At 45.9% G+C, this 27,977-nt stretch overlaps 1 protein-coding gene across 2 annotated transcripts in view; it reads left to right on the top strand.

Moving 5' to 3' along the window:
• The window catches only part of PAFAH2 (platelet activating factor acetylhydrolase 2), a 37,736-nt gene extending 10,605 nt beyond the window's left edge, over positions 1 to 27,131 (top strand). The window contains exons 5-13 of one of the 2 annotated variants that reach the window (XR_013999429.1): positions 2,382 to 2,450; positions 3,077 to 3,218; positions 4,244 to 4,357; positions 7,963 to 8,054; positions 9,511 to 9,681; positions 11,406 to 11,560; positions 15,466 to 16,008; positions 20,610 to 20,737; positions 25,504 to 27,131. Coding sequence is in view for 1 of the 2 variants with exons in the window: in XM_081145635.1 (XP_081001761.1) it covers positions 2,382 to 2,450; positions 3,077 to 3,218; positions 4,244 to 4,357; positions 7,963 to 8,054; positions 9,511 to 9,681; positions 11,406 to 11,560; positions 15,466 to 15,560 (838 nt within the window). In the remaining variant the exon portion in view is untranslated. The remainder of the gene's footprint in view (positions 1 to 2,381; positions 2,451 to 3,076; positions 3,219 to 4,243; positions 4,358 to 7,962; positions 8,055 to 9,510; positions 9,682 to 11,405; positions 11,561 to 15,465; positions 16,009 to 20,609; positions 20,738 to 25,503) is intronic. The other variant, XM_081145635.1, reaches the window with a different exon arrangement.
• The last annotated feature ends 846 nt before the right edge of the window (positions 27,132 to 27,977 follow it).

The following is a 27,977-nucleotide window of genomic DNA, read 5'->3' as shown; positions in this document are numbered from 1 at the left end:
ACACAGGAGCAGGCAGGCTCTGAAAGGCTTATTTGCCCAAGGTTACACAGTGTGAACTAGAAAGGAATCGAAATCTCTCTGGCTCTTATGTCCAGTTCATGTCTCCCAGGAGAAAAAGAAACTTAAGAAACTGACCTGCCCGGCCAGGTGTGGCTCAGCGGTTGAGCATCAGCCTAGGATCCAGGAGATCGAGGTTCGATTCCCAGTCAGGGGACATGCCCGGGTAGCGGGCTCCATCCCCAGTCGGGAGTGTGCAGGAGGCAGCCGATCCATGACTCATCACTGATGTTTCTATCTCTCCTTCTCCTTTCCTCTCTCTGAAATCAATAAAGATATATTTAAAATATTTATATATATATCTTTATCAATTTCAGAGAAAGGAAGGGAGAGGGAGAGATAGAAACATCAATGATGAGAGACTCATTGATCGAGCCCGCAACCCGGGCATGTGCGCTGACTGGGAATCGAACCCGGATCGCCTGGATCCTAGGTCGACGCTCAATCGCAGAGCCACGCCCAGCCGGGCAATAAAGATATATTAAAAAAAAAAAAAAGAAAGAAACTGACCTCCCTGAATTAGTTAGGATTTGGAGAACTTGTATTTAATAGAAAACCCCCCAAATAATAGTCACCTAAGCAACACTGATTTCTTTCACAGATAAAAGAAAGCTAGAAGTAGACAGAGCTGATACGGTATTTCTGCGAAGTTATAAAAGCAGACTTCCTTTGTAATCTTGCTCTGCCATCATGGTGGCTTCCATTTCTAAGGATATCTCGTGACTGGGGTGGCTGTTTTAGCTGTAGCCATTATGTGCACTTTCCAGGCAATAGGAAGGGACCACTTTCCTTTTTAAGGAGATTTCCTGGAAGTTCTCTATAACACAACTGCTTACATCCCATTGGTTAGAGCTGCTCTGTCCATTATAGTAGCTTCTAGCCTACATGTGGCTATTGAACATTTGAGATTTGGCTGGTCCACACTGAGATATGCTGTAAATATGACATACACACTGGAGCCCTAGCCGGTTTGGCTCAGTGGTTAGAGCATCAGCCCTCAAACTGTAGGTTCCCAGGTTTAATTCTGGCCAAGGGCACGTACTTCTGTTGCAGGCTCGAACCCCGGCCCCGATCAGGGCACGTGCGAGAGGCAACCAATTGATGTGTCTCTCTCACATCGATGTTTCTCTCTCTCTCCTCACCTTCCTCCCTCCCTTCCTCTCTCCCTCCCTTCCACACTCTCTGAAAAGCAATGGAAAAAGTATCCTCAGGTAAGGATTAAAAAAAAAAAGAAAGAAGAAATACACACTGGATTTCAAAGACTCATATTGGAAAAAAGGTGATGAAATACTACATTATTTTTAAAAATTTTGATTGTTTTTGAAGTGATCATGTTTGGCTACATTGGGTTAAATATATTATTAAAATTAATTCCACCTGTTTCTTTTCACTTTTAAAAATATATCTACTAGAAAATTTTATGTTACTGAAGGTAGTAGTGTGCTTCTGTTGCTGGGCTAGAGCTTAATCACACAGGCAAACCTGGCTGTAGAGGAGGCTGGGAAATGTCTTGTTTTGATGTGATGACAGTGTCTTTAGCTGAAAATCAGATTCTTTTATTTAGGAGGGAGGGGAAAAGGAGTTTGGAGTGGGCAGTTAGCAGTGTCTGCCATATTCCTCTTTTTCCCCCCCAATATGTTTTTATTGATTTCAGAGAGAGGAAGGAAGAGGGAGAGGGAGAGAGAGAGAGAAACATCAATGATGAGAGAGACTCAGTGATCGGCTGCCTGCTGCGCGCCCCCTGCTGCGGATCGAACCCACAACCTGGGCATGTGCCCTGATCGGGAATTCAGCCCTGATCTCCCGATCTCCTGGTTCACTGGTTGATGCTCAACCTCTGAGCCACACCGGCCAGGCCATATTCCTTTTTTTTCTGTAAAGTTGGAGGAGAGACAAAAATTTCACGTGCTAAATCACAGGTGCATATTTGCATATTAAAGAAATAGCCCAAGTCCCTGTCCTCAAGGTGCTCACCAACTAATTTGGGAGCCATACAATATAACAATAAAAATGCAATTGTTGAAATAGCCAAACTGTGTTGTGGGGTTGGGGGTGGTGTGTGTGTATGTGGAGATGAGAGTCAGCGTACAGGTTTGGAAAACACCATGGGTTGATTTGCCCATACTTCCTAGAGGAGGGCACGTGGAGCCTTGGTGAGAGCAGGGATGTTCTGGCTGGAGAAAGCACCTTGAGAAGGGCAGCTACAAATGAAACTCCCTTCATTCAGTCTTTTGAGATGGTCACTAGCAGAGAATGGTTAGAATGGGGGCTAAGGGTGGGCCATTTTTCTGATCACTTTTCTCCGTTCCTTCCTGAATTTCCAGGACACTATATTCAGCCTTCTGCATGGAGCTGGCCTCCCGTGGCTTTGTGGTGGCTGTGGTAGAGCACAGGTGAGGATGACAGTCACAGTGATCTATCCTGGATTGGGTGTCTGCAGTGGGCTAGGATATAGGCTAGTCCCTTAATCCTCACAACCACCAGGCAAGTATCATATCCTTTTTTATTTTAATTAATTAATTTTTTAAAATGTGTCTTCATTGATTTCAGAGAGAGGAAGGGGGAGAGAGAGAGACAGACAGACAGACAGACAGAAACATCAGTGATGAGAGAGTCGTCATCAACCAGCTGCCTCCCGCATGCCTCCAACCGGGGATTGAGCCCGCAACCCGGGCATGTGCCCCGACTGGGAATCGAACCACGATCTCCTGGATCCTAGGTCGACGCTCAACTGCTGAGCTACGCCCGGCCGGGCTCATATCCATTTTAAATGTGAGGAAGCCAAGGTTCAAGGATGTTAAGTAACTTGCTGAAAGTGACACAGCTGAGTTTGGGTTCACGCCTGGTCAGTTTCCAAAATCCATGTTTTTTCTACTCTCCTATGCATGTCCCCAGATTTTTGTCCCTTTTGGACAAAGGATGATCCAGAATGTCTTGACTGAAAAGGAAGATTTGGTAAAGGGGAGAAATAAGCTCAAGAGTATCTTCTAGTTTCTCTCTGGTGGCATGTGTATTTCAGAGATGGGTCAGCTGCGACCACCTGTTTCTGCAAGCAGGCCCCAGAAGAGAACCAGCCCTCTCATGAGTCGCTGGAGGAGGAATGGATTCCCTACCGCCCAGTTAAGGAAGGGGAGAAGGAATTTCATGTTCGGAATTGCCAGGTAGGCTTGTGCCAGTTGGGGAAAAAGAATTAATAAGCCGGTTCTCCCCATACTGCATTCACTAAGAAGACTTATCTTCTCTCTTGAAGTCTGTGTCTTGGTGAGTCTGAGCTTGCCACATCAGTAGGGAGAAGTAGGGTATTAATCAAGACTCCATATAATTGCAAGTGACAGAAACCCAATTTAAGCTTGCTGGACAAAAATAATCGATCAGCTTATGTAAGCAGACTTGTAGGAAGGGCAAGACCACTGGAACCAGATGCAAATGTCAGCAGGACTTGTTTCTCTTTTTCTTTTTTTGTTTTAAGACTTGTATTTCACTCTCATCCCTGTGTCCTCTGCCAGTTGGTCTCATTTGCAAACTGGCCTACTTTATGAAGTTAGAACCACAGTTCTTGACAGCTCTGAGCTTGCATATGTTTGACCTCGCCATCTGAGAGAATGGGACTGTTTTGAGGTTGCTCCCCCAGTCCCCCCACCCCTGCCCCAAGCTGCAGTGAAAAATCCTGGAGAGAGACTCCTGGGCTGGGGAGAAGTACCAAAGTGGGAAGTTCCCATCAGAAATACATTGTTAGATTTTTTTTTTGCAGGGTGAGGGGGCAATCTTCCAAGGCAGGGTTAACAGAAGTGGAGCTCGTAAGTGCTAAGCAGAGGAAAACAGTAGATGTGGGCAATAAATGAGCAAGAAGAATCCAGTACTGGGTCGATAATAAGAGCACCCTTGTTTCCTTTTGTTTTCAAAACACTTTCATATACATTGTCTTATTTGGTTCTCCTGACAACCCCCTGGGTAGGTAGGTAGAGTGTGAACAGCAGGTCTGACTCCATTGTACGGCTAGGTGATGCTTACATGAGCTGCTGAGGAGGAGCTGAGTGAGCCCTTCTCGGCATGTGGGGCCCACAGTGCTTGCTGAGATGTGGGCGAGCAGACTACCCTGCATTCCTCCTGGGCTCTGTAGGGGAGTGAGTTTCTCGCCGGATGGTTTGTGCGGTGTTCCAGCTCCCACTGGGCCTGTCTCTTGCAGGTGCATCAGCGGGTAAACGAGTGCATACGGGTGTTGAGGATCCTGCAAGAGGTCACTGCAGGGAAGACTGTCCTCAACATCTTGCCTGATGGGTTGGACCTGAAGACCTTGAAGGTATGAGAGTAACTAGTATGACCTGAGCTCATGTGTTCATCAGGACTTTCTTGGTTATACGGAACAGGAACCTACCTAACTTACTAGCTTAAACCAAAAGAGACTGTATTGGCTCAAGGAAGTAGGAAGACCAAAGGCAGGCTCTCTTTGAGCCAGTGTAGTTAGATCCAGTGTCTTAAATGTTGCCATCAAGCTCTGGCACTCCTCTTCCTTCTGTCTCAGTTCCATCCCGTGTATGAAGGCTTCATTCTCACCAGAATCTCTCCATTAGGCAAGAAAGATAGTTGCTGGTTGCCCAACCCTGCATGTCAGCTCAAGTCCAGATTTAAAAGGAAAAGAGACTGTTAGCTTCCACTAATCTGGGGACGGCTGTGGCCCTGCTTGGGTCGCATGCCCCTCTGGGCCAATCACTGTGCCAGAGAGATAGGGTGATCTGATTCGCCTGCCTAGGTTACACACCCACTTCTCACAGCCCCCCAGGACCACAGGGATGAGGGAGAGACGGTCCCTTCCCCAGAGGAAGGGCTATCCGGCAGCAAACCACCTATGTTCCGGGCAGACTAATTCCTTTCTTTGAGGGAACCACAAAAATCCCCAAGAGGATAGAAGCTACCCTGGCAGCTTGGTGCCTATTAGGTACATTTTCCTCCCCAACCCAGTCTTTTCCCCCCTGATTTCAAAAGTAGCTCAGGGTCTTTAGAGAACTAAGAAATCACACCAAAGCATAAAGAAAAAAGAAACAAATACTTTTTTTTGACATTGTAATGTTTGTCCTTTTAAAATTCCAGTTCTTTTAAAATGAACACACACAGACACACATATATGAAAAACTAATGTTATTTACTACAAGCTGTTCTGTGGCCTTTTTCTACACTTGGCAAATATATATAAAATAAGAATTACTGCTTTATGAGTACTTACTATGTGAGAACAGCTCACACAAATGTATGCAGTAAGCACTATTATCTCTTCACATAGAAAGAAAGCAGAAATCAAAGAGTTTAAGTCTCTTCCAACGTTATACAGCTAAGTAAGTGGTAGAGTTAAAATTTAAATTGGGCCCGGCCGGGCGTGGCTCAGCGGTTGAGCATCAACCTACGATCCAGGCGATCGGGGTTCGATTACCAGTCAGGGCACATGCCCTGGTTGCGGGCTGCAGCCAATCAATGATTCTCATCATTAATGTTTCTATCTCTCTCCATCTCCTTTCCTTTCTCTGAAATCAATAAAGATATATTTATTTTTTATTTTTATTTATTTTTAAAAAATATATCTTTATTGATTTCAGAGAGAGGAAAGGAGAGGGAGAGAGAGAGATAGAAACACCAATGATGAGAGAGTCATTGATCGAGCCCGCAACCCGGGCATGTGCCCTGACTGGGAATCGAACCCCGATCTCCTGGATCCCAGGTCGACGCTCAACCGCTGAGCCACGCCTGGCCGGGCAATAAAGATATATTTTTAAAAAAAAATTTAAATTGGGACTTTTGGATCCTCAAAGACTGTGCTGTGTGCCCCAAAGCCTCTTTAGAAAATATCTTTTAAAGGCTCTGGTAGTCTTCCAGCGAGAGGCACCTGCCTAGATGGCCAGTAGGTAAGGCAGAACCTGGGGTCTGGTGTGCTTTGTCAACCCCCACCAGGTAAGCGGGGCTCCAGGTGCTGAAGCCTGGGCCTGCATGCCTGTGAGCCTGAGACAGGGACTGGGCAATGGCAGGCCACGGTATAGTTGGATTAGTTAAGAGGTAGCCTTTAGGAGAAATACAGAATAAAAAAGGCTACGTAAATTTTCGCTTATTGGATTGAGTAAGGTCTGAGACTTGTTTATTCATTCTGTTGGCAAAGCTGTGGGGAAGTAGATACTCCCTGCATTGCCTGTGAGAGTACAGCTTGCCCCATGCGGGGCAGTTGGGCAATAGCTATTATAACGGTACAAATGCACATCTTTGTTGACCTAGCAATTCCAGTTCTGGAAATTTATTCTGCAGATACCTGCACACATGCAACATGATATATGTACAATGTTATTCATTCCAGTGTTGTTTGTAATGGCAGAAGAGTGATAGTATCCTAAATGTTCACTAATAAGGGAACAGGTTTAATAGGTTATGGAACAATGGGTATATTCATTTGGGTAATGCTCATTGCTGTAACACATAAACCCCAAATGTCAGTGACTTAACATAATAGAAATTTATTTCTCTCCCACATAAAGTCCAAAAATGGGTGCCCAGGGATGGCTTAACACAATAGAAATTTATTTCTCTCCCTCATAAAGTCCAAAAATGGGTGCCCAGGGATCTAGGTTCCTTTTGTCTTATAGCTCTACCCTCTTCCACTTATGAAACCCAGCTTCACTGTGTACATTAAGCCAGGGAAAGGACTTGGAAGTTTGTACGAAAGAGTTTGTATGGACCAGGCCTGGAAGTAGAGATTTCACTTTCACTCACATTCTGTTGGCTAGAACTGAGTCACAAGGCCACATATAACTGCTGGGAAACAGAGTCTAGCGACGTGTCCAGGAAGATTTGGTGATCACTAGCTCTCTGTACCATGCTGAAATCAAATGTAGCTGTACAAAAAAGATAAGGAAGCTCTTTATGTACTAACATTATTATGCAAAAACGTAAGATACAATATCCCTTGTGTAAAAGGGAGGAAGTATATATTCATGCTTACCCATATATGTATCAGTAAGTTCTGCGAAGATACCTGAGAAACTTGCCTGTTTGGGTGCAGGGAATGGCAACTATGTGGAAAGGGAATGTGGGAGGAGACTTCTCTATATATTCCTGATTTTAGAGTTATATTAAGCAATACGAATACCTGAGCAGTCACCAGCCAAGTTGCTGATCTGGAGGTTCTGAGCAAAGGAGAATTTAAATACAAAGCTTTGGAATTGGGGAGACCAAGGGTTCAGGGCTGAGACTGGGCAGCAGAGCCTACAGAGATTTCCCAAGCCCCTTAGCTGACAGCTGCAGTGGTTCTTTATATAACTGTGCCCTGAAGGCTTCTAGAAACAGCTAGAAACAGATTCGAGCAGGGCCTGTTTGAGCAAGCAACTCACTCTGTTGGATAAAAGTCAGGGCAGATCCGGAGGAAGCAGAACCTGAGTTGTTTCTCTACAAGCAGGCCTTGCTTCATTTCAAAGTGGACGGGCAGCCGGAGCTCCCCACTCTGTCCTTGACTTGGTGCATGTGTCATCCCACTGGACCAGTTTTAAGACAGATCTAGAGGATGCAGAGAGTTCTTATTCTTAATGTGCCCTTCGACTGATAGGTCAGATTGAAATCCCATAACTTTTATCTATTCACTTATTCGTAGATATTTGAATGTCTACTGTAGTCCAAGTATTGTAGGTGGTAAGATGCCAAAAATAAAGATGAAAAACATGGTTTTTAGAATTCCTGCCTGTAGAAGGCTGTTCAGTCCAGGGATTGCTGCTCTCCAGCAGGGGCAGGTTCTTTAATGTGGGGGCAGGGGTGGGGAGGCTCACCTGCTGAATTGTGCTTCTGCATCATTGTCTTGCTGTTTCTCCCTCGTGCCCCTGAAGGATTCCTAAAAGAACTCTCAGTTTCTGACTTGGCTAAGTTCTCTGCTTTCCTCAGGGCAGCATCGACATGAGCTGCGTGGCTGTAATGGGACATTCATTTGGAGGGGCCACAGCTATTCTGGCTTTGGCAAAGGAGACCCAATTTCGGTGAGTTTCCCGGTGATGCTGCTTAAGGTCCACACACCATTCATCCATTCACCAAATATTTGTTATACAAGTATTATGTGCTAGGCACTATTTTGGGGGTGGGGATTCTGTGGTGAACAAGAAAATAAAGTCTCTGATTTCATGGAATTTGTGGAAGGAAACATACTAGTAAACAAGCTAACAGGTAACCGAATCCCCAGCAAAAAGTGCAATGAAGAAAATAAAATAGGCTGACATGCTAGAGTATCTGGAGGCTTTTTTGAGAAAGTGAGATAAGCCAAGACTAAACCAGCCATATAAAGGTCTAAGGGAAGATCATTCTGGGCAGAGGGGACAGGGAATGCAAAGGCCCTGAGGTGGAAGGAAGCTTGCTGTGTCAGTGTGGGAGGAGCATAGTGACTGAAGGGGAAGAGATTAAGGACACGATCAGAGAGATAAACAGGTTAGATGGATCACAGGGCCTTTGGCCAGAGTGAGGAAGTTGGATTTTATTCTAAGTTTCATGGGAAACCAATGAAGAATTTTAAGCAGAGAAAAAAATCTTGTTTACATTTAATAAAGATCCCGCTGGCTACGGCATGAAGAGTGGATTGTAGCAGGACAAGACTGAAAGCCAGGAGGCTAGTTAGAGGGAGGCTATTTCAGAGTCTAGGTGAGATGATGGGTTTGCATTAGGATGGAGGTAGTGGGATGGAGAGAAGTGAATGGAGTCTGAATGTGTTTTAGAATTTTCAGAACTATGTGATGTATGAGAGGGAGGAAGGAGAGGAATCAAGGTTTTTCATTTGTGGATCTACCATCTGAATGAAGTTCATCCTTAACCTAGATGGAGAAGCCTGGAGAAGCATTGGGGGTGGGGGCAGGGGTGGGGGTGGGGGTGTCCTATCCTAGGGCCTTAGTTTTGCACTTGGTTACTGCTTGATTACTACTTGACAGACTGGCTAGATCTTTGAGTTGTGGCACCAAGGAGGCTTTCCCTGGCCTCCCCTGCCATGTACTCTCTGGGCTCACCTTTTGCAATCAGGGTGCTAAGCTGTATTTTGTTACCTTTTCTGTTCTGCCTCCCTTCCTCAACTGGGAAGCTCCTTGAGAGCAAGAACTGTGCCATTTATCCCTGTATCTAGGGCACAGGGCTTCGCACATCATCAGTACTCAATGAATGTTGAATGAATGATTAAATGAATGAAGTGTCGTTCCGTGTAACTGAAGTCAGCTGCCTGAGAATATATCCAGAGGAAGGAAGGTCTGGTCCTTGCTCTCAGTGAGTTTAAAATCTAGAAGGATCTCTGGTGACAGGTGAAAGTAGCCTCTATCCAAGATCCTAACAGAAGGGTGTGGACTCTGGTACCTCCTTGGCTTTCTGAACCTTCACCCCACTGAAGGAGGATCTCTACCCCTTTCCCCACTGCCCTGACTGTTTCTGCGCGGCAGTTCCAAATGTCTGGTCCTGTTCCAGGTGTGCTGTGGCTCTGGATGCCTGGATGTTTCCTCTGGAACGTGACTTTTACCCAAGGGCCCGAGGCCCAGTATTCTTCATCAATACTGAGAAATTCCAGACAGTGGAGAGCGTCAACTTGATGAGGAAGATGTGTGCCCAGCATGAGCAGTCCAGGATCATAACTGTCCTGTGAGTAACCCCAAGGTCACAACCCTAGTGTCCTCTCCATTTTCTAGCCAGCTATGGCTCCTTCAATTACTTTGGGGTTATCCAGAAGCTCTGCCTATTAATGGGACACCTGGATACTTCCTGAATTTCAAAATCTTATTTTTTTTAGAATTTCATATCTGTTCTTCACTTAGTTCCACCTACCATGATTTCTTCACTAGCCTATATGACTCTGTGACAGGGTTTCTCTGCTCCTTTCTGGGAAAAGTGTACCGTGGGATTGTGTGTTGTGGAGGAAGAAGTGCAGGTCTGGGTGGGCTCCAGAGATCTCTTGCCTCATTTAGGGATTTTATTGGGTCTTTTGAAGAATGTGGATATGGTAGGTGACATTCACAAGGTAGATTTTTAGAGACCTTTATGACTGTCTAAATTCAGACAGCTTCCGGGAGCCATCTATATTCCAGCTAAGAGAAACCACATTTGCTTCACTTCCATCACCAGCACTATCAAGTAGTTTTCTTTCAGAAGCCATTCTTTCACAGAAACTTTTTGAGTAATTTTAAGAAACATACCACGCATTGGAAGTGGCCTGGAGCTCCAGGTGCAGGCTGAAGGCTCTCTGACAGGTCTCTGACTTGTTCCTGTCCTGCGCTTGAGCCTAACACCACACATGCTTCAAGGGCTCCAGGCCCCGTTTCACAAAACAGGTAACTGCACGCCACAGACCTTTGGAATCACTCAGGTAGTTGAGATGCCAAACCCACAGGCCTGGGAGGCTAGGAATCCGCCCAGTATCAGCAGCTTCTTCCCTTGCTTATCTTGGCCCCGGGCTCTCCTCCACGGGGCCAGCCCCTCCCTTTCATCTTGATTTCTTGGCAACTGAAGACTGGCGGGAAGTTTCCCCAGGCCAGATTCAGGATCCTTGTGACCCCTGGAGGAAATGGAGGTAAGAGCAGTAGGAATGGGAACACGGCGATTTAACACTAGTAGTGTATTCATTCTTCCTGAGTGCTGGATACTCAACTATCCATTATATTATTCTTTATTCCTTTTCATGTGCCTTAAAAAATACATTTTTTAAAAGTCGGGGCATTTTTGCGCGATAGAAAAGTTTAGCATTTAGATGATTTTCCTTCCCTCATTGACCTGACTAGTAATTTTAGTCATAAGTGATTTAGCCCAAAATGAGCCTAGTGAGAAGTTCACCTTTGCATTAAATGTATTTGATATCAGAGGACTTAAATTCTAATCCCAAAACCCTCTTTTACAAACACTCGCCCTCCCTTAAATTCCTTCTTCCTGTTTACTTTGTAGGCAGTTCTGAAGACGAGCTGATAGGTTTTGTGACTGTTCAGAAGTCACCAGGTAAAAGCCGTGGTGCTATGGTTTATAACAACAGGGATGGCAGGTGCTGCAGGCATTGCCCCTTGCCCCTCTCCCCACTCCAGCTAACTCAGCCTTTTCCCTGCGCTGTCAGGCATTGTGGTCCAGGATCTGAGGCAGCTCTGAAGCCAAGCACACATGTGTGCAAATCCTAACTCTGTCCCTTACTAGCTGTGTGACCTTGGGCAGATCATTCTCTCCTGATTCTGTCAAAGATGCTTCCCTTATAAGGGCATAGACTTCCATTATTGTGAAAATGAAACAATGCACATAAAGTACCTAGCACATAGTAGGTGCTTCACAAATATTTGTGTGCCCTCGCCTCAGACCCCTACCACTTTCTTGTTTTTCTTTTCCTCTAGTGGTTCTGTTCACCGGAGTCAGACTGACTTTGCCTTTGTGTCTGGGAATTGGCTTGGTAAGCTCTTCTCCACTCAGACCCGTGGGAGCTTGGACCCCTACGAAGGCCAGGAGATTGTGGTGCGGGCCATGTTGGCCTTCCTGCAGAAGCACCTTGGTAAGCACAGAACTGGGGCTTGTGGGGCAGTCGTGGGGTCCCTTAGATTTCCATGCACAGTGGTCTATACTGATGATTAGGGTTCAACAGGCAGGGAAGGGGCAGGGGTCTTCTAGATAGGAGGCGCCAGGGCTTGTGTGGGCCTGGTCAGTTTTGAGAAACTGTGTTTAGTGTATCTCAGGATGGTGAATCGTTGGAAGCTGAAGGTAGAGAAATGAGCAGAAACCAGATCTAGAAGCCCATGTATTTGCTGAAATAAGTTTGGATTTTCACCCATAAGCTGAGAGAGTCCTTGGGTTCTAAGCAGGGGGATATCATGATTAGACTTGTATTTGCAGTCTGGCAGCATCCGGAGGATGGGTGAGACAGGGCAGGGTGAGAGGCAGAGAGCCCAGATAGTAGGGTCATGAAGTATCTAAGCGATGAGAGATAAGACAGAGTCTGAAAAAAGGCACAGGCTCTCTGCTTGGGTTGATTAGCTTTGCAAAGAAAAAAAAGCTTTTTGGTGGCCACACAGTACCTTGTCAATGGGGAACTAAAATAGGTGGTCGGTGGTTGATCGGAACCTCTTACCACTGCTGAAAAATACCCGAGAGCACATATTCGACTGACACCAGGGTATTGTCTTCCACTGAGAAGATTGGTGCTTCTTTTGTGATAACTACACACAGCTCCTGCCTCCACCTATTCATTCTCCTTTCTCTTCAAACCTCCAACACCTCCTCCCCTTTCCTGTCCCTCTGTGGATTCACTTTGCCCCCCATCGACCCACCTGCGTGCATACATTCCGCCTTCTGTCTGGTGACTAACGTTTCCTGCTCAGTTCCCTAACTAAGGCAGCCCCTCCACCTGCACACTAGACTTCATCCCTTTTGGCCTGCTCGAGGTGGTTGTGCCAGCAATTCTTTTCTCTTTACCTCAGATTATCAGTTTTCCCCTCTCTACTGGTTCATTTCAGGCTGAAATTTGTCTTTTTTTTTTAATGTATCTTTATTGATTTCAGAGAGAGGAAAGGAGAGGGGGAGAGAGAGATAGAAACATCAATGATGAGAGAGTCGTCATTGATCGGCTGCCTCCTGCACACACCTGACTGGGAATTGAGCCCGCAACCTGGGCATGCGCCCCGACCAGGAATCGAACCCCGATCACCTAGATCCCAGGTCGACACTCAACCGCCAAGCCATGGCTGGCTGGGCTGAAATTTCTCTTAAAAAATCTTTCTCTTGCCTAGCTGGGCATGGTTCAGTGGCTAAGCATCGACCTAGGATCCAGGAGATTGTGGTTCGATTCCCAGTCAGGGCACATGCCCGGGTTGTGGGCTCGATCTCCAGTCGGGGGCCTGCAGGAGGCAGCCCAACAATGACGAGACGACTCTCTCATCATTGATGTTTCTATCTCTCTCTCTCCCACTTCCTCTTCCTGAAATCAATAAAGATATCTTTAGAAAACAACTCTCTCTTGACCCCATCAGTTACCACGCTGTTTCCGTTTCTCCTAACAGCAAAACTCCTCCAAAGAGTGTCTGTCTGTACGTTTTCTGATTCTTCTCTTCCCATTATTGCTTTCTTTTTAAAAATGAGTTTTTATTGATTTTTGGGGGGGGGGGGAGAGAAAGAAAGGGGGAAACATCGATTGGCTGCCTCCTGCGCACCCCCTACCAAGGCATGTGCCCTGACCAGGAATTGAACCGGCACCCTCGGTGCATGGGATGACACTCAACCAACAGAGCCACACGAGCCACACTGATCGGGGTTCATATCTGTTAAACCCATTCCAGTCAGGCTTTTGCATCCCAACTCTTCATGAAAACTGCTTTTGTCGGGGTTGCTAGTGACTTTCACGGTGCTAAAGCCAGTGGCCAGTTCTCATTCCTCATCCCAGTGGAACCCTCAGCAGCTTCTGACAGAGCTGATGATGCCATCCTGCCAGGACACCACACTGATTTCCGCCTGTCTCTGTGTCAGCTCCTCCTCTGTCTGCTTCGCAGCTTTCAGGGCTCAGTGCTTGGACCTCTTCTCTATCTGTATGTCCTAATGTCATCTAGTCTCATGGCTTTAGAGCCATCTCTAGGCTGGCAAGTCCCAGTTTATATCTCCAGTTTGATCTCTCCCATGAACATCAGACTTATATAACCCACTACTCAACATCTAATAAACATGACAAACAAAAGTTTCCATTGCAGTCTTTCCCTTCTCAACTAATAGTCACTCCATCCTTCTAGTTACTCAAGCCAAAGTCCTCATTCAAGTCTCTTCTCTTTCACCTCCCATCCAGTCTCTCAGAAAGTCCTATCGGCTCTACCTTCAAAATATGTGTGGAATCTGATTACTTGCTGACACCCCACAACTACCATCCTGTGCAAGTCATCTCTCACCTAAATTAAAATTACTGTATTAGCTTCCTACCTGGTCTCCTGCCACCTGTGCTTCTCCACACAGTCTTAATAGTACAGCCAGAGGGATCCTGTTAGAAAGTAAGTCAGATCTTGTCACTCCTCTGCTCAGAATCCTCCAGTGACTCCCCATTTCTCCGAGAGTCAAAGCCTGCGTCCATTATCCTGCTAGGACAGATGACTGGTCCTCCAGTCAGCCTCTCCTGACCGCTCCTGCTCCTCTCCCCTGGCCTGCTTCACTCTCGCCGCACAAGCCTCCAACACTCCAGGCACACTCTGGCTTCAAGCCTTTGTAGTGTTCTTGCCACCACCTCGAACATTCTTCCTGTATAGTCCCATGGCGCACTCCCACCTCCTTCAAGTCTTTGCTCAGATCTCACCTTCCCAGTGAGGCCCACCCTGACCAGCCTTTTTAAAACATTGTACCTTCCCTACCTCCCCTCGCCCCCATCCCTTGGCCACCACCGCTGCTTCTCTTATCTGGCTTTTTTCCCCCCACATAGCACTTACCTCCTTTTCATATCCTATGTAATTTATTATGTTTATTGTTATTTCTGCCTACTAGATTGTGAGCTCTATGAGGATGAGGATTCCTATTTGTTTGTGGATGGATTTTTTGGAGCCAAGAATGGACTGTGACACATCATGGGTGTGCCCAGTATTTTTTGAATTAATGAATAAGTAGCACTCACTTGTTGAGGACCTATTCCACCCCAGGTTCTTTGCAGGGCACCGCGATCCAAAGATGAAGGAGAGTGGTCCCTGCCTTCTGTCCCAGGTTTTGTTTGTTTTGAACAAGATCATCATTTGCCAGCTCAGCTGTGCCCTACTCCCTCAGCCTGAGCCGTGAACCTTTTTTGACTATTCTTACCATGTACCATCTTCCCATGACCCCAGGACCTTCTCTTGAATCATACCCAGAGTTAACACTGTTTCATGATGTTGCCGCCCTAATCCTGCACTTCACTGAGGTGCCCTGGGGTTGCATTCGCTGGCTGGCTTGTGAAGGACCTTTTCTCGCTCAGCACCATCCCTGAGCCTGGAAGTAGGCTTTCCATTTTCTCACCCTTCTGACCAAGGTGTGAATTCTGTCTCTTGTCATTTACCAGCTGTAATGACACTGGACAAATCAGATAGCTTCATCGAGCCCCAGTGTCCTCAACTATAAAGTAAGGCTAATAACCATACTCAACTCATAGGGATATTGTGAAAATTAAATCAAACAGTGCATGTTCAGCACAGTTCCTACAATGAATTATTCTTCAATAAATGTTACTTTTTGTTACTATTATCATTATTGAGTTATTGTGGAGTAAGCAAGTCTTTTATGAAGCATCTTTATAAAGGGACTGAATGAATAATAGTTACCATTACTGCTGTCACCATCACAACCAGTCCTTTTAGTGTCCCAGGTACTCTTCTCTCTAGGATGCCCCACTAAGTCTATGGTAGGTACTCTTTGATCTAACCTTACAGTGATTTACCTAACCGTCTTGTTTTGTTTTGTTTTCAGACCTGAAAGAGAACTATGACCAATGGAACAACCTCATTGAAGGCATTGGACCATCGCTCACCCCAGGGGCCCCACACCATCTATCTAGCCTTTAGACACAACTGGCCATTTGTAAAAGGTCACAAATGGGAGAGAAGCTGAGCTGAATTCTAATTTGGGGTCTGCCCATAACCTCCTGTCAGGAAGTGGTTGACACGGCCCTTCACAGATCAAAAGGATATGATCACACTGCTGAATGGGTAACTGGGTAATTTGATCTTGGACTTGTTGATCTTAAATTCATGGTAGGACTTGGATCACTTACTGATCAGCACATTGACTTTCTGGGCCCTGAGCCCTGATGGTGTAGGGAAGGAGCAGTGGGGTGGGGCTGGGGAACACCCAAGCCCTAAGCCTACTCCCCCACCTTGGGCCAGTGTGGCTTCTGCAGTGGAAGAAATGAAGCCGAAGGGTAGAGTGAAAATTCCTGCCTTCAGGACCTTTAGCCCAACCTGGCTCTCTCTCTTCATACCTCTCAGCCTTCCTCCTCTCCGGGGCTACTTGGTGAGTTCTCAGCACATTAGGTAACTTTCTAGGATATGGACCACTGTCAGATTTTCTGTTTCTTTTAAGCCTTCTTTATGCATGAAACAGTACTGGGCACTTAGGACTAAGTTATCCTTGTGAGCCCATGAGGAGGTCAGACAGCATTGTCCTCAGAGCATAGGGACAGAAGCTGAGCCTCAGAAGCTCTGGATATTTTGGAGTTTTGCTAAACATGTATCTTGACACAAGTAGGTTGAGTTGGAGATGGTAGAATAACAGTGTTAAGTAGCATTTGAACAGGCCCTTGCCACAAAAGGGAGCTGGTTTGGTCAGCTCGGGTTCAGGAGACTACTCCAGGACAGGTTAGGAACACTTCATCCCTGCCTCTTACCTCAGGTATTATGAGCCTCCAGCTTGCTCAGAATCGGGGTGCTGTAAGTTGTCTGTTTTTTGACTCTGAAGCCCTAGCCCCAAATTTAAGTCAGGATATACGTTGAATTTGTATTCTGTTCCACTTAAAATATGAATTATATTAATACTCATGTTTGCCTAATGATATGTTGGAATATTCTTTACTTAATCTGCATGAGAGCAAGATGGAGAGCCATCTGGAAGTCACTTTCCCTTCTGTCTTTCTCTGTTCACTTACCACTTTTGCCCACAAGGAAAAAAACTTTAAAAGGGAAGGAGGTCTTCCAGGGTAATCTAGTTCCAAGCTCTGTGGGAAGACCAACCTGAAGCACCCCTCTCTGCTATTCTAGACTTCTTACCTCAGTTCAGGAGGGGACCCCAGAGGAGGCCAGAACAAAAGGCAAAAGCATCTCTACTCAGTAGGTCCAAGGTCAGTGCCACCATTATAGGCTGGGACCGGGTCTCCCACCTCTCAGCAGTTGTTCTAAGAGGTGAAACATCAGATGCATGGAGGCTGTGAACCTTGGGAGGATCTATGAATTCCAATGAGACGTAGCGTAAAGAGAATCTCATTAAAGCCCTGGGCTCTAGAGTTCTATAGGCTGGTTTTGAGTCCTGGTTTCACCATGACTGGCTGGTTAAATTTGAGCAAATTATGTTCTCTTTCCAGTCTTGGTTCCTGCATTTCTAAGATGGGGATCTGCATTATGATAGGAGAATTAAGTGAGAGGATGTATGTGCGTATGGATTATTTAAAAGTATGCCTCCTACTTTCCAAATAGACAAGATTTTTCCATTTATCCTATAGCTGTTGTTTTCTAGCTTAATTGCTTTTGGCCAGAGAAAATAACCCATATGATTTTAATTCTGAAACTTGCTTGTTAGCCCAGTAGGAGGTCAATTTTGTAAATGTTCCTTATATGCTTAAAAAGACTATTCTGAAGTTGTTGGCTTACTGAACAACATGGTGGATTCCCTTCCATGGGAGTGCAGACAGATGTATAATAGGACCTTCCGACCCCTGCTGGGGACCGAGAGCCCCTCAGCACTCACAGAAGCAGTAGATGCCACCCCGTGTGCCTGAACTGGTTCTGCAGATGCCAAGGTTCTGGCAGCTTTAGCACATGAGACCCACCTTCTCTCTACCTTAGACCCATACATGATACAGGTATATTTTGTAAAGACTGGGGCCTCCCTAGAGAAAGAAGTTGTTTGGAAACTCGATCTATCTATCCTCTATTCATTTTATATTCTAGCAATGACATATTTATCCAGCAACATTAGAACAGGTGAATTTTCCCTATAATCAAAAAATTATCCTTTAAGCCGCAAAACATAACATTGACTGTTTTGAATGGCAATTTACCAAAAAAATAATGCACACACTGCTTAATGTGAACTGACTTCATTTAACTTTTGAGGATGTTTCAGTCAGGATAAACTAGGGCATATGGTAGTAGCAAGCAGCCCCCAAACGCAGCAAAAGTTTATTTCTTGCCCATGCTACTTCTCCTCTGTGGGTCAGCTGGAGGCTCTGCTCTGTGTCATTTTTATCCTCACTTGGGGACTCAGGCTGGCGGAGTTGCCACGGTCTGGTATTGGAAGAGAGATGGTGAAGCTTTCTTCCCAGAAGTGACACTCATTATTTCCATCCACGTGTCATTGGCCCAGGCAAGTCATCTGGCCATACCTAACATCCCATAGCATCCCAAGAGAGCCAAAATTTCTGTGACCAGGCCTAATGACAGAGCACTGCCACCCTCTGGCCTATGAAGATATGGCGAGCTCTTTGCATCTACACTACATGACTCCCAGCAGCTGTCCTCTTAGTCTGATTGCATTTCATAGTCTGGGTTGTCTCCCTGTGGTCAGGCGGCAGCCATTACTCTTCATTGACTTTGATGTGCCAGCCCCTAACAGCTCTCCCTGTTCACTTTAGATTTATTACTTCTGATCAGCTATATTATTTCAACTGCCTAAAGTAAGGCTAGGTAGTTACTGAGAGAGGGCTTTAGAGACCCTCCTGCAACTAAAAAGCACTGCCTTTAGTGCTTAGAATTCTTTGACTGCTCAGAAAGGTTTTTGGTCCTTTGCCTTGGCTTTTGGTTAGCTTCCAGGGACTCAAGGATACCAGATAAATGGCCTTTAGATAAGCAAGATAACCCTGCATGTTAATTGTCATGTGCTGATAAAACTCATTCTAGTGCATCTTTTCCAGGAGCAAATCTGTCTTGGGTTTCTTTTGCATCTTGTTTCCATCCCATTATAGCACTGTACTCACGGGCGCCTCCTAGTGGTATATTGTGAAGTTTCTGAGTGGGGGGAATGGTGCTGTCAGTCAGGAAGGGAGGAGTCAGTACTGGATGGAATGAGATTCCTCATCCCTCTCACTTCCTGGAAACATCAGGCTGAGGCTGGATGGGTTCGAGCTATGCCCCCAACACAGACCCCAACCCCTTTTCTGATGTGTGTCCTGACACAGCTGCCCCCTTGCCCTTCCTCAAGAAGTCCACTGTGCTATTGAAATGTCAATTTCATGTGTTGGCCATGTGGGGACCTTCATCTGCCCCCTTTTTCTTCTGGGACACCACTTACCCCTGGGCCTGCAAAGTGACAAGAGGGACAGGAGAGGCCATAGTCTGTACTTGGGATCCAGTCCTTATTAGGAAGCTTACTTTCTGTCCCATCACAGCCAGATGCAAAGGCCAAGTGTCCCTGGCCATAGCTGTGTGGCAAATGATGACGATGACGATGATGACGACAGTAATGATAATCGCGGTAAAAACCAGCACTGATGTCGCCCCGATTGCGTGTCAGGGACTGTGCTCAGTGCTTTACATGCCTTATCTCATTCAATTTTTTACAGTAACCCCATGGGGTCAGGTGATATTAGCCTCATTTTGTGTAGGAGGAAACAGAGCCTTAGAGAAGTGATTTGATCAAGCTCTCACAGCAAGAATTTGGCAAAGCTGGGATTTAGGCATCAAAGTCCAAGCTCTTAGTCACTGGGCCGTACTGCCTAATACACATACTTGGTTTTGCACCTCCCTCTGTCTGTCAGGGTATGAGGTATATAATTTCATGATAGATCGAGTCAAGAATGCCACATTCTCCAGCAATTTCCATGTGACTTATATTGAGATTCAGCGATATCCTTGGGAGTATTGAGATGTGGGTGGGAGAGAGCTGAGCTTCACTGCGGACTGTGGGTCTGTTGATTTGATAGATGAGGAAAGCAGTTCAGGGATTAAAAACGTGGTCTTTGAAATCAGACAACTCCTACGCTGTTATCCCTGTGACTTTCTGCTAATTTATTCACTTACATGAACTTCAATTTTCTTATTCATAAAATGGAAATTCTAATAGTATTCAATCTTAGAACTGTAATAAATGAAATAATGCATGGAAAGCACTTAGCACAGGGGCTATACTAAGGGGCTAGTAAACATTAACTGTTTTTACTAGTAGTGTTTTCTCTGGTCCTCCTTAGGTGCCTATAAGGTGAGGGATTAGCCCTTGTCCTCAGTGGCCCCAGATGGCCTTGGTCTCAGTCCTTATTCCAGCTCCTGTTTCAGTTACTCCTTCGCACAAAGCCCGCTGACCCACTCAGCTGCTACCGCCGTGTGAGGGCGGAGCTGGATGAGAGAGTTTTTCACTCTCTTTGCTCTCACTTCTCTGCTCCTCACATCAGACATCCAACCCGCACCACAGCTCTAGCCTTGCAGGCTCTCTTCGCCGCCAGGAAAAGTCTACACACTTAGGTTCTGGTTTGGGTTTTAATTTCACACCTGATCATCCAAACACACGTGTCTGTGCACCAGATGGAAACGGAAGGCCCTAAAATGTAGAATGGGAGGCTCAGAGGAGAAGGTCTGTGTAGAGGTTGGCCAAAGCGAAGAAGAATTTGTAGTAGGGGCTAGCTGTGTTCACTCTTGTCTGAGGCGGGGATCGGGGCAAAGTACCCCAGGACCTCGGGAGAGCCCTCCCCAGGCCTGAGAATGGCCTGCAGATTCATCTGCACAGCTCTCTCCCTCACTGCCGTATCTGATTTCCTGCCAATTTCTCTTGTTTCTTCCCGCTTGGTGGTTCTCACTTCCAGCTCGCCTTTCCATGTCGTTTAAGTCTAGTCCCTCCCATCAACTCACCCGTCGTCATTTTTACAGTCTCCTCGACTCTAATTTCCCCTTTGCTCTACATTCTGCTGCCAGATCTGCCTGAAACATCACTTTTATATCAAAATGCCAGCCTGGCAAGATGGTCTAATGGAAAGAAGACCAAACGGATTGGAGCCCTGGGTTCTTGTCTCAACTCTCACAGCCTCTCGACCTATGACCTTGTGCGTACGCTTTTCCTCTCATGACTTCAGCTTCCCGAACTAAACTGGGACGTAGGGTGGTGGTTGTTGCATTGGCTGGTCTCTAAGGCCCCTTCAGTTCTGGCATTTTATGTCCCTGTCACTGCCTTGTCAGGAATCTACAGGACTCCCCTTTTCCTGTGCAGTGGCATCTCACCCCCTCATTCTGTCTGGTGGTGCCCACTTCTGTCCCCTGCTTCCTCCCTTGCACTCTGCTTTTTCCACAGTGCCCTTAATATGCCCATCCATTCCCCACACAGACGCGCATGCCCTTTCTCGTGATCTTTTCTTGCTTGCAGGGCCTTCCCACCCTCCTATCTGTGTATCCAAATACTGCTAATCCTTAGGCCCGTGTCTAGTTCCACCTCTTCTGTGAAATCCTTTTTGATTAAATTCAACTAACATTTGATCCCTTGGCCTCCTGCTCCCCAAGAGAAATATATCCTGTGCCATATTTAGTATTGTACTTTATCCCATTATTCCAGGAGAAGGGTCTGTCTGTTGGACAGGGAGAAGCATCCTCTTGCTGACTGGCAAGGGGAACAGGGATCGCTGTCCCGTCGACCCCCACCCATGCCCCCCGTCAGCGGGTTTCTTGTTCCCCAGCCAGACTTGGGAACAGCTGGTATTCGCCCAGCCCTCTGATGTCTCCAGCTGCCCCTGCTTCCCTTTCTTTTGGTTTTCTAAGATCTCAGCTGTGGGACCCAGGGCAGAGCCACCAACAGTGTGGCCAAGGGCAGCTGGAGCAAATGAGATACATGGACGTGTAACAGTTGAGAGTTAGAAGGGAGGCAGAACTGAGCACAAATCACGCCAGCGTTGAAAACGAGGGAAAGCAGTTTGCCAGCTTATTTTCCCATCTCGCGTTCATCTAAAAAAAGAAGCTGCTCAGAAATACAGTCCTCCTCAGCCTGCTGAGCCAGGTGGTCCCTAGATTCCTGCCAAGTGTGCATATGTAATTATTCATCTTCATGGAATCACACCCAGGGCTGAATCTAGACACTGACACTTTTTTGCCATTTGATCTGGAACCAGTGAACCCTCTGAGCCTATTTCTTTTTCTGTAAAATGGGGTCACTAATCTCTGCCTTGCCCCCTCAGTGTTTGGAGGGGTTCCATGTGAGATGTAAGAGTGCTTCGTAACTTATAAAGCACTGGGCAAATATATGTTGCTATTAATAGTAAATGTGCCATATTTTATTTTTGCTATAGCGTGCTACTAAACGAGCATGTATTCTGTGCCAAGAACTGTGCTAAGTGCTTTACATACATTAAATACATTTAATCCTAACAACATGCCTGCGAGATAATGTGTTATCCCCTTTCAACAGATCAGGAAAGTGAGCCTCAGAAAGATTGGTGCTGGGGCCAGGATTTGAAGTTAAACTGTTCATTCCTATCTCACAAAAAGAAAATGGCTCTTTACCCTCTTTAAGCTAAAATAACCCACAATTTAAAATTTTTTTTAAATCCTCACTCGAGGATGTTTTTTCCACTGTTTTTCAGAGTGGAAGGGAGAGAGAGAAAGAGAAAGAAAAGAGAGAGACTGATTGGTTGCCTCCCACTTGCACCCCGACCGGGGCCGGGGATCGATCCTGCAACCGAGGTACGTGCCCTTGGCCGGAACTGAGCCCGGGACCCTGCAGTCCGCGGCTGACCCTAACCACTGAGCCAAACTGGCGAGGGCAGCAACCCACAGTTTGATCTCCAGTAAATGCTCTACGCAGTTGGGTCATACAAAGAGCCATTTTTATTGAAGACATGATTGAGTCCTGACAGTGTACCTTGAATTGCTTTTCTTCCAGGAGAGATGGGCTGGCTCCATCCATCCATCTATCCATCCATCCACCCACCCACCTACCTACCTCACATAACGTTAACAGTTCAGGCAAACAATCCATTAGTTCTGTATTGTATAAACCATGGAGCAAATCCACTGGCAGAATTCTTTTTTAAAATCTTTAACCCACATATTATAAATTAGTGATTCTCAGCTCTAGATGCATATCAGAATCACTTTGAAACTAAGTAAAAATACACATGTCCTACCCTGGCCAGGTAACTCAGAGCATCGTCCTGATACGCCAAGGTTTCAGGTTCGATCCCCAGTCAGGGCACATACAAGAATCAACCAATGAATTCATAAATAAGTGGAACAATAAATCAATGTTTCTCTCTTTCCCTCCCTCCCTCCCTCCCTCCCTCCCTCCCTCCCTCCCTCCCTCCCTCCCTCCCTCCCTCCCTCCCTCTTTTCTCCACCCCTCTCTCTAAAAGAAAAACCCACCAAAAACCAAAAAACATGTCCTGGCCATGTCTCCAGAGATCCAGAAATTCTGATTCAAGGTATAGGCTAGAGCCAAGGGATGTGTATGTGTGTGTGAGAGAGAGAAGCTCCAGAGGTATTCCTTACAGTGCAGCCAAATATGAGAACCTTTGCTGATTTAAAACTATTAGCCTATTTTCTCTTTTATGAAACAAGAGTATTTGCTGGCTGAAAATGATAGAATCATTACATTTTAGACTTGGAAGACCTCTTAGATAATTTGGTCCATGAGGAAACCAGAGCTCAGAGAACTTCAACAAGTAGCTGGCAAACTTGAATCAAAAGTCAGGTCTTCTGACTTCCAGCCTAGTGTTTTAGGTACATCCATGGCACCAGAGTTTTATTGGATTACAAAGAAAAACTCAGGACCCACTCACTGTGACATCCATGATTCCCAGCAATCAGGCCTTGGAGTTTTGTGCAGGGAAGAAGCCTGGCTAGAAAGCCCACAAGAACCTACTGCGATGGTCGTTCTCATGTGTGTTCATTTGTTCTACAAGCACTTATTGAAGTACTGTGTACTATGGCTGGCACAGTCCTCATGGGGCTGAATCTAGAGAGCAAGAAAGGCAAGTCAGCAGGTGTTGTGTGGTCAGGCATGAGGCTCAGAGTGGCACAGGGTGGGTTCAACTTCAGCAGAGTAAAAAGGCTTCACGGGGTATCACATACTTGAGCTTGGTGTTTGTATTAGTTATCTATTGCTGCATAATAAATTATCCCAAAATTTAGCAGCTTAGAGCAACAAACATCTCACACTTTCTGTGGCTCAGGAATCCAAGAGTAGCTCAATTGCACGATTTGGCTTAAGGCCTCTCATGAGGTTGCAGTCAAGACGTCATTTGTCATCTGTGATTACTGTCATTTGAAAGCTTGATTAGGACTGGAGGATCCACTTCCCAGACGGCTCATTCACATGGCTGTTGGCAGGAGGCCTCAGTTTCTCAACATGCAGAGCTCTCCATGGGGCTGCTGCTCAAGACATGGCAGCCAGCCTGGCTGGGTGTGGCTCAGTGGTTGAGCATCGACCTAGGATCCAGGAGATCACGGTTCGATTCCCAGTCAGGGCACATGCCCGGGTTGCAGGCTCGATCCCCAGTTGGGGGCGTGCAGGAGGCAGCCAATTGATGATGACTTTCTCATCATTGATGTTTCAACTCTCCCTCTCCCTTCCTCTCTCTGAAATTAATAAAGATATATTTTAAAAAAACAAAAACACACACAAAGTGATCCAAAAGCAAGTGATCCAAGAGAGTAAAATGGAAGCTGCAACCTCTTTTATGACCCAACTTGGGAAGTCATATTCTATCATTTCCACAATATCCTATTAATACACAGGTCAGGCCTATTCATTGTGGGAGGTACCCTACAAGAACATGGTTACCATGGTATTGAAGACAAATGGAATTTTCCAGATGGACAAGGGAGAAGAAAGGAATTTCAGTCAGAGGAAATAACATGTAACGCCACTGAAATAAATAGCAGGGCAAGTAAATAGGGCATAGCATGCTCAGGACATTGTTCTTCTCAGTGATGAAAGTGTAGCTATACCTTCCTCCTCTGCTCACCCAGAAAAGTAAGTATGAGAACTAGAAAGGCCCATCATCTGTACTCACCTCCTCACTTAGGTATTATGTTTCATCATCTCTGCCACCAAAAATCGAGCAGAAATATTTAAACTTTAGCAGCCCCAAGTAAGTTCCCAGCATCCTAAATTACCTATTATTTTTAAATGTCCAAGCGTAAGGTTAGTGCCAACATTCTATCAACATAACCACTCTTGAGGGTTTTTCCCCACTTAACACTGTTTCGTATATGCATTTCTCTATTTGCGTGTGGTCCTCACATCCAACCGTCTGAGGCAGGAGGGTGTAAAGGTTAGGGCATCACCTTCAGAGTCAGGTGGATCTCTGGATTTGAGTCCTGATGTCATCACTTATTAACTAGTTGGGCGACTTAACTTCTCAGGGCCTCAGCTAACATCTGAAAAAATGGCTATAATACCGACCTCAGCAGATGCTCGAGGATATGAAATGAGACTATCCATGTCAAGACCGCTGCCCAGTGCCTGGCACATAGTTAGTGCTCAATAAATGTTAGTTATTCAACATTCCGGATGACACTTAATGTTCTGTTGCATCAGCACCCATACGCACCCCTCGGGGTCTGCTTAGTAGTGCTCCCCATTGCCAGACTATCTGAGCCATTTCTTACTGTTTTTAGCTGTAATATTACATATTTCTTTGTATAAATTGGTGGGATGCTTTTTTAAAGTGATTTCCCTAATTGTTTAGTTGTAGAAGCTGAAGATTGGAGAGGTGAAGTATCTTGTTAAACAAAAATCATACTGCTTGTTAGTGGCAGAGCCAGGACTAGGACCCAGGTCCCAGATACCCTGACTCTTGACCTTATATGTTCTCTCCACCAGGCCACACAGCCCCCATACTCACTGGAGACTTGAAGACTGGCCTTCTTGCCTTCTCTTCTGAATGATTCAGATCTGCCCTTGTTTCCTCCGGCACCTCTCGCACTCTTTCATCACCCTAGAGTTTCCTCATCAACCCAGTGTATCTGGAGCAGCATCCCTGCTTGTCCCCTAGGGAGTGGGAGCAGACAAGGACTAGTACTTTCGAGACCTGGACTCATCTTTGGCGCCTCTGGACCTCTGTTGGTTGATGTTGTGCAGTCAGATGGGGATGGATCCTGCCTGACTCAGACATACCCCTCCTACCTGGAATGCTGTCTGATGTAACCAGACTCACCTTCCCAGAGAAGTGGCCCTTAAAGGAACCATAGAGATCATTCTCTGACCTAGACCCCTGCTATTTAAAAAATAACTGAGGCTCAGTGATGAAGGTTGATCAGTGGCCAATCTGGGAGTGGGACCCAAGCCTCCTGGCTCCCAGTGCGGTGTTGGGGAGAGGGCACTGGAGCCACGCAGATCTGGCTACACACTGTGTGAACTTGAGCAAGCGAGTTAAAAGATGCTCAATTTCCTCTTCCATAAAGTGGTAATAGTACCCAGCTCAGGGATGTTATAAGAATGAAATGAGATAACTGCTGTGAGTCTGGAGCACCGTGCTCAATAAATGGTAGTTATTCAGCAGGGCGCAGTGGCCAGGAGCTTGGGCTCTGGAATCAGAGTCACGGTTCAAATCCTAGACACCCGATTACGAGCTGGGTGATCTTAGACGACTGGTCCAAAAGGAGCCAATACTCACTGAATTCATTCCAGGCATGAAGCCAGGTGCCGTAGAAATGTTATTCCACAGAACTTTGCCAACACGTTTAGGAAGAAGGCACCAACCGTACCCTGACTTTGTAAGAGGAGGTGCTGAGCCCTGGATCAATGTAGTAACTTTCACGTTCCCATTGTTTTTCCTATTATTTTCTCATTGGAATTCTTTCTGCTAAACACCCATCTTCTCTCCCTCGATGCTTAAGGATTTTCTCCTGACTTTGAACTTTGGAACAGGCTGTATAAACACCCCGTCACCTCGTCCCTTCGCCAGGCTGTCCCTCCCCGCTGGTGCAGCATCGCTGCTGCCTCCGCTAGGAAATCCACCCCGCGCCGCCAGGCCGCTCCAGCATCTCCCTCCCGTCCCGCCGGCCGCTGGGTCTGTTCCTCAGGTTGGTTAGTTCCACCTTTCCTGGTATGTAGCTCCTATCCAGGCCTCTGTTGTGTACCCTGGTTCCCCCTTAACACAAGGACTTCCTGAAGGACAAGTGTCCCTGGCCAATTCAGTTCACCCAACACCAGACCTGACTGTGTCACCGCTGGGCCAGGTGTTGGGTACTGTCCTGGACGGTCAAGCCAGGCTGACAAATCACATATTGCTCACCCCTGCTCCTAAGAACAAAACTCAGATTTCATACCCAAAATGTGTAAGTCTGAAAACGTGTGTTGGCAAAAATACGCAACATCGGGAACACAAATACCCTTCTGGTGGGACAGCAGTAAACCCCTTAAGTTTAAATATCTCGATGGTAAAATGTAGTAAATTAGGAAACACCCATGTTATTAATAAAACATTAAATAACCGATGTTTTAATTTACCTTAGCCTTTATTTTACTGCCTCTTTTTTTCTTGTTGCCATAAAAGATACGTGCCCCTTTTTTGTTCTAATCCTTGCACTTCTATCTTTTCCACCTTTTTATTAAGGAAAACTTAAGACATAGAAAAAAGCTAAAAATAATAATACAAGGAACACCTATAATCCACCATCTAGATTCAATAATTTGGAGACTCTTACTCAAGCAGTTTATAGAATGTCACTTTCATAGGTCTCCTGGGTTAGTCCCTCTGTTTCCTATATCCCATTTTCTTTCTGGGATTCTTTTTTATTTTTCTAGAGTATGCATACTTTTTTGAAAGGTTGCCTGAGAGAGAAACTTGGAGTCCTTGTAGGACCTCAGGAATGCATGCTACTTTGGCCGGGGAGAGAATTCTAGATGCAGTCTTTTCCCTCAGAACTTTGAAGGCCTCACTATCTTGCCACAAACAGCATTGTTGTTAAGAGATCTGATGCCTTTGTTCCTTTATTTCTGGAAACTTTGGAGGCCAACCTTTATCCTCAGAGGTCAGACACTTCACTAGTATGTGCCTAGATATGCATCTCTTTTTGATTGAAAGACATTTATGAATAAAGGACTTGGTCGATTGGTATAGATAGGCAGCTGGTGTAGGTTTCCTCTGAAGCCTGTGAGGTTTTCTTTCACAGACTATCTCTTTCCCAAGTGGCAGATCTGACTATGGGATCTGATAAGTGGACAGGGCTTGTCAATAAGCAGGCTTCCCTTGAGGTGATCTCGGGAATCTCCGTAAGTGCCAAAATAAAGAGTGGAACACTGTGTTGGGCCTGTTAGTCGCCACTGATGGAAAGCAGACTGGATCCAACTTA

The sequence above is a fragment of the Miniopterus schreibersii genome (genome assembly GCF_964146895.1).
Source record: "Miniopterus schreibersii genome assembly, chromosome: 8".
Classification (NCBI taxonomy): domain Eukaryota; kingdom Metazoa; phylum Chordata; class Mammalia; order Chiroptera; family Miniopteridae; genus Miniopterus; species Miniopterus schreibersii.
This window is presented reverse-complemented; position numbering and strand designations above follow the sequence as displayed.